Raw genomic sequence first — 7,170 nt, forward strand, 5'->3', positions numbered from 1 at the left:
CTCCTAGCAGGGCTCTGGTGTACATTTGTCATAACTGGGTATCCTTTGGCTCTGAGTGAGGTACAGGATTACTATATCAAGACTAGATTAAAATAAGGTGTTAAGAGGTATTCATTTCTAAGTTTTTGATAGTCTATCTGGTAGATTGTAAAATGTTATACGTTATGTAATTACTTTGTTTGTTTGTTTGTTTTTAGTGTAACCCTGTTTGTAATTATAAGAAGAGCCAGCCTCATACATTTGTTAGAGTGTCATTAATGGTAAATTACATTTTGTTATTATCAATTGGAAAAATCAGAAGGATCATTTTGACCTTTGGTTTAATGATGGAATGATTATCAAAGGATATTTCACTCATAAACAATTATGAATGCGCAGGTTATTGCATTTTAGGTTTAAATTCAAGCAATAGAAGTTTAATGTAACTTGTTAACAGGTTTTGTTTAAAGAACAAAAATAAATCTTTTGAATAAATAATTTCTGTGGGATATATTGCATCCCACAGAAATGTCAGGGTTGGAGCAAAGATAGCACACTGTGCTCGGTAAGAAGAGCATGTTGTATCACCCTGGGGCAGAATGACAAGTTATATCATTGTCGCACAACCAGATCTGTGAAGCTGTGCAATATGCCTCCTTTTTTTCCCTAAGTATCGTGCATGCATGATAAGATTAAAAGCCACGGCTTTTAAAGTACATTACACATGAGCATTTCTGTTTCTGCTTTCTAAGGGAAAAACAGCTTGAAAAATCCTGCTCAGTGAAACAGACAATAAAAAAGAAAGTAAAGCTTAATTGTAAGGGAGCAAAGTCTGGACTTTAGCTGTTCTGTTATAGGTGTGGATATGAGAGGAATTTCTGTCACTTTCTGACCGTTTGTTTTTCTGTCTGCTTGCTTTAGAAGTCCTTGATTGCACATCTCTGTCTTCTGGAGAAAATTACAGTAGATGTGCAGGAAAACCACAGGAGTGTGGTTAAGGCGTGCAATGCTTGTCACAATTATACAGTCAAAGTATTTGTTTGTTTTTTGCTTGTCTGTCTGTATTTTTTGCTGAGTGCATTGAAAAGTAATTGTTTCCAATGTCTGATGGCTTTTTCCACTGTGACCTTCTGGCTTCTCAAGGATATGCATCAAACATTCCTGAAAAAAAGTCATTTTCCATCATTTATTCTCTGCTAATATTTGAAAAATTACTGTAAAATCAGAGAAGCCTAAAGATTTCTCTGGCTATAAGAAAGTTAGGTTACTCTAATAATTATGTTGAAAAGGGTGGTGGGGATGCAGTCAAAAACATCCTATTACATTTATACAAATTGCCACTAGATGGCAGAATTAACCAGAAATTGTTTTTGTAGAGGATCAAAGTGCACTTTAACGTTTTTGCCTTTGAGTCAGTTTTCACAAACTTTGAGGTTTTTCTGTCTTAATCTTCCTTTTTGTTTTATTAGAGCTATTTGAGCCTATAATAATCTATTTAACTGAACATGAATGAGCAATGCAGCTTTTTCCCTTTGTAGAGCAGCTATAGACCAATCATGAAGGTTATAGTGCAGACACAAATCAATCAGCCTTTTGCTCTGTTTTTCTCAGTGAACCTGGAGAAAGAGGACATATATTGCAGTAAACATTTAATGTGTGTGCAGCCTTCCAAAATGTGTGACAGGATGAAGAAGAAGAAGAGCATGCATACTTGAAGGCAGATCTCAATCTACATCAGGCCACATCACAGTGGCCCAAGAGCACGAGATTCCTCATTGTTACTGATACAGACGCTTCTCATTTCGGTTACATTTAATGTGTTTCTGTTGAACATTTTTTAAAACCTCTCTATATAAGGATATTATTCTATTTACCCCCATTTACATGAGGACCAGAGAGAGATCATAAGACAGTTTTAACGTGTGGTTTTGTAGAAATATGACTTTGTTTGCTCACATCCCATAATCACAGAATACAGGATTATGCTTTTAAGAAATATCTACATGTATCATATGCTTGTATATACTGTATTTACCTTAATAAAATATATATTCTAACTGAGCACTGATTTTATGAATTAATTAATAATGACTTTGCATAATATTGACTTGAAAATATGTGCTAAAATGCTGTGACATGCAGTTATGTGTTGGCAAAGACACAAAACCGAAATCAGAATGCCTCAGAAGGATGTTTTACTTTATAATAACAAGTTAAAGTACTATGATAATAATCAGAAAGTCAGTTCTGTGTGCATCAGGGTAGCTTATTAACAAAGCTCCTTCATCTCTTTAAATGGAAAAGCTTTTGGCCCCACATTAATAAGGGATTTTGCAAACTAGGTGTACTTAATAATATAGATTGGGAGTGTCCGTGTTATCCTGCCAAATGGAGCATGGTGCATTTTAATGTAATTTTAAACCACTATGCAGCAGGTTTATGTTACATTGCCACATTAATTGTACAAAGCAGTCATCGTCCAATCCTAGTTGTGTGATGAAGTTGTTGTTGGAGCTTGTGATTGTTTTAAAATGTCAATAAACTGAAGTTTTATTAGCTAACACCAGGGTTCACTGTTGCTCCAAGCTGCTGTCCAGTGCAGAAAGTACTGCAACTAAAATGTAAATACCACCAGTTTAGGTTAATTACACTCAGCCATGTTTTGTTCCACTGAACCCAAAAGTTATTTGCACCAACCTTATTTTTTGTCAGCCTTACATTTCTTTGATTAGCCTACAGTGTTACTGTAAATGCACGATCATCGCTGTTACGCCAAAGTAAAGAATACTTCTACAGTGTATCGCTCGGTGTTGCTTTATTTAATGTATTCATGCAGATCCTGCAAAGCCGCGATGGCCCATGGGAAGGGCAAAAAACTAAACGCAGAAACTAGCGTTAGACCCTGAGGGATCCTAGATAATGACCTTGAAAGTAATTCCGATCTTTTCAACGAGTTCTCCTCCAGAGGAACAGAGAAGGATACATTATGCATGCAATCTATTATTAATGGTCTTGAGTCATGTTACGATCAGACATGGGCCCTCAGAAAATAACTGAAAAGTCTGTGCCTCTGGCGGGTTTGTCCTCTAAACACAGTTACATAAAAGCAGTCGCTTTTATATTAAAATATAGATTATTCAGTGCAATTTGTGTCTTTTGTCTGACTGGTCATTTTACAGGATGTGCGGTTCAAGAGTTTTGAGGAAGCAAACTTTTATAAGGAGTAGACGACAGAAAGGGGGAAAATGAGCGGAGTACTCCCGTCCTTTACTGTTTGTATTCATATTAACAATCTTTATCAGAAGCTATATCGATGGTTTTTTTTATTGATCCAATTAAAACGCTTTGCTGATTCTTCCCGAGAGTCCATTGGTTGACAGCTGCGCTCTGTTTTCTCCGGTCCCGCCTCCATCTGTCAGCCTCTGCGCTTGAACGGCACCGTGTGACTGTTGATGCACTGTAGGGAGATACTACTCTTAACTTTATGCCTGCATGGACAGTTCCAAAAGAAAACAAAAGAAAAAAGGAAAAGAATAAAACATTTCAGTTGAAAAGCTCGTGGAAGGCGCTTGTGTATCCACACTGCGTCTTCGTCGGTATTTTCCCCCACTTTTTCCAAGCCCTCTTTTTACAGTATGAAGCGCAGTTATGGCAAGGAGTAGCAAGTCAGTAGCAAGGACCCTGGAGGATTTGACGCTAGACTCGGGTTATGGTGGAGCCGCCGACTCCTTCAGGTCTTCCAGTGCGTCGCTGTGCTGCTCAGAGGCACATGGAGGGAATTACTGGCATTTAACCGACTCGATGCACAGTCGACACAACAGTCTGGACACTGTTAACACGGTCCTGGTCGAAGACGCCGAGATCCTGGAGTGCACCGTGCAATGCGCTAAACTACCCGAGCTTGAGGATGTGCCGTGGAGCCTCGGGGAAGTGGCGAGCGCTCTGAGCAAGGACGAGGAGATGAGCCTGCCGACACCACAGCAGGACGTCCTGCACAGGCTCTCGGTTCTGGTCAGCCGGGCCCTGGTCAGGGTCGCCAAGGAGGCGCAGCGCTTGAGTTTGCGCTACGCCAAGTGTACCAAATATGAGATCCAAAGTGCCACAAAGATGGTCCTGGCGTGGACCGTGTCGATGAACTGCATCAGCGGGGCCCTCGGTGCATTGTCACTGTACAACATGAGCACAGAGGACAAGTTCACCCGCGGCAAGTCGGCGCGATGCGGACTCATCTTTAACGTGGGGAAGTTCTTCAGGTGGATGGTCGATAGCAGGGTAGCAGTCAGGATCCATGAGCACGCGGCGATCTACCTGGCCGCGTGCATGGAAAACCTCTTCCGCGATGTGTACGCGCGGGTGCTGCGCAGTGCGCTGCTGGAGCGGGATAACGGGATCCCCAAGTTTACTGTGGAGATCCTGGAGCAGGCCGTTAACAGTGATGCAGAGATATGGGGCTCTTTGCAACCCTGGCAACACCTGATCTGCGGGAAGAATGCAAATGGTAAGTTAAGGATAAAGCAGGTCAATTTAACAAGAACCCCCTCTCCACTTTGCATTCATACATGTACACATTTTAAATTATGCCACTTGCAGAGTTACTTCTCTCTCCCCACAGCAGGTTTTAAAATCAATCATTGAAGATTTATAGAAATAAGTAGGCTGCATTCTCTCAGGTTCACTTTCTGCAGGATTCCTGCAGCTCCTGCCTCCTCAAAGAACTGTGAAACTTTAAATGACAGGAGGAAGGGATCCCTGCAGCTAGAATAGTGCTTTCCAAGAGTACAGGTGCTGCAAGCAATTGAACACTGACCAGTTGGTCTTCGTGCGAAACTGATCCCCTTTTGTCCAGATTGCCTCGTTTGTCCTCTGTGCAAAGTTAGACTGGAGCTGCTGTTCTCTCATACTGTATGTGGCTGTTTTGTTCAAAATGGGTGAGCACAGCATCCCTCATCCCTGGGTTGAGTTATTCACTCTGAGGGCTTTCAGTAAAGGGGGCTCTGCCTGCAGTGATGCTATGCAGAGATGAGTTTCTGTTCTTTTCACCCAGAGAGAGGATTTTTATTTTCTGGGTATAGCAGCTGATTCTATTACAGAGTACCCAGACTTTTCAAGTGTTAATAATACTTTTTGTCTGGTGTCTTTGAAAATATCTGAATTCAAAGGACAAGTCTAATAGTATTCTGACTTCACTGCCTTTTAACCATCAATACATCCGTAACCACTCTAAGACATTCTTGCCCCTGTTTTGATGGATGTTGTAAAAGCGCTGCTGTGACTCCTCTTGCAACAGGTTTACGTAATAAAAAAAGGCCCCGGGGACGTGTGTGCTGTTGTGCATTATGCAGAGTGATGCAAATAAAACTGAGTTATAGAAAGAGAGGGAGACAGAGAGACAAAGTTAGAAAGACTGTGACTGTATTGATGAATCACCCACAGAAGAGAATAGTACTTCATTTTACTGTGCCTCTTGTTTTAAGTGCATGTCAGTTGGTTTGCAATTTACTTGCTTATTTGTTCACAGTGGTACAGGATTGTAGTTATTTAGTGAGACTCGTTTAGAGACATGTGACAAATTACTAGAAAAACAAAGTACCTCAGTATGGTGTAAGGCCACCACGTGCCACAAGAACAGCTGCACTGTACCTGGTCCTCCAGTTTTCTTGGAACTCTGCTTTAGGACTGAAATATCATTCTTCCAGCATTCCCTAATTTGATATTTTGATTATCTAACTTGTTTAGAATCTTCCATAAATGTTCAATTGTATGGTTATGAGGTGACTGCAAAGGCCATAGCAAACAATCCCCATTTTCATACTCATCAAACCATTTGATGACCCTATGTGATCTATGGATGGGGCGCTATCATCCTGGAAAAGAGCGCTCACCTTAAAGATAATTTTTCGGTGTAGGGGTCAAGCGTTCAGGCCTGCCACAAACGCTCTCGCTCACTCAAGAACACAATGAAGATTCATTCATCTGGATGTAGCCACATCTCTGTAGACCAGTGCCTAAGCTTTTTTTTTTTTTTGCACCACTGAACTGTCAAATGTGCATTCATCTTTGTAATGAGGGGTTTATACGCTGCAACCCATCTAATATCCCTCTCTATGTAATTGTCAGGGCTGTTCTTGCTGACAGTCTGATCACGTCCTGCAAACATATTCTCAGTCACATGAGGAAGAGATCTTCTGCTTTCATTCTGCTACACACCACACTCACGCAAGCATCATGTTTATCACATATGCTCTATGTTCAACACTGATTACTGATGTCTTTCTGATAGTTGTAATGCAGACTGAATTTCTTAATGAAACTCTACTCAGTTGGATATTCTTTGTGACTCCTGCCATCTGTGCTCCCTCTTTAAGTCCCTTAGTTTTTATGCTATCTTGACACAGAATCAGAATCACTTGAGCATGCTCAGCAGTTTTATACATGCTACATTGCATGATTGGATGATAATTGCTTAATTGTACCATGTAGTGCACCTGTGTGGAAGCATCTGCATTTTTGCTGTGTTTATCTACTCATTTATAAAAGCTTTTTTGCATAGCGTGTGCATTTATTCGTAGTGATTGCGACACACACTGAACTTCCACGAGCAACAATGCCAGAATCGCCACATACAATTAAAAGTAGCACAATAGAACGTAAGAGCTTAGAGTATGAAGACACAGCGCGCAGTACTAAATATCAGGATTGACTCAGAAGGCACACTCGGGCCACTTGGCATGCGGTGAGGCTCCAGCTGTGGAAGAGGTGTGATGAGTGCTGACTGGTGTATCGGATTAGTGAATTGGATAAGATGCAAATAAAATATCTGGAGCATATGGAATATTGACATATAGCTCAAGGCTAGGAAAATAACGTAGTGAATGAAATCATGCAATACCGTGTAATATAGCATTTTGTTAAAGGGTTAGGTAGTAATTATTAAACCACTAGCATAAAAATAAACCTCAAAACACTAAAAATCTATATTTTAGATATGAATGTTTGAAAAGGTTTACAGCTTTACAGAGCTTATTGGTTCACCTACCTGTATTAGTGCATTTTTTGTCAGTTTTCAAATACTTTTAGCCTAGCACCTCAGCAGATACATGTTAGCGGCAAGCTAATGAACTCAGTGAATCATTTAACAGCTACAGAGAGGAAAAAACAATCTATAGCTTAATTAAATTTAGAGGCAAAAGC

The 7,170-nt window shown here is 40.5% G+C and overlaps 1 protein-coding gene across 2 annotated transcripts in view; it reads left to right on the forward strand.

Moving 5' to 3' along the window:
- Nucleotides 1-3,385: 3,385 nt before the first annotated feature.
- abtb3b (ankyrin repeat and BTB domain containing 3b) overlaps nucleotides 3,386-7,170 on the forward strand; it is an 88,079-nt gene continuing 84,294 nt past the window's right edge. Inside the window, exon 1 of one of the 2 annotated variants that reach the window (XM_085166608.1) lies at nucleotides 3,386-4,477. In XM_085166608.1, coding sequence (XP_085022734.1) covers nucleotides 3,628-4,477 — 850 coding nt within the window. In that variant the 5' untranslated portion in view covers nucleotides 3,386-3,627. The remainder of the gene's footprint in view (nucleotides 4,478-7,170) is intronic. The other variant, XM_085166607.1, reaches the window with a different exon arrangement.

Source organism: Neolamprologus multifasciatus, chromosome 7, assembly GCF_963576455.1.
Source record: "Neolamprologus multifasciatus chromosome 7, fNeoMul1.2, whole genome shotgun sequence".
NCBI classification, from domain to species: domain Eukaryota; kingdom Metazoa; phylum Chordata; class Actinopteri; order Cichliformes; family Cichlidae; genus Neolamprologus; species Neolamprologus multifasciatus.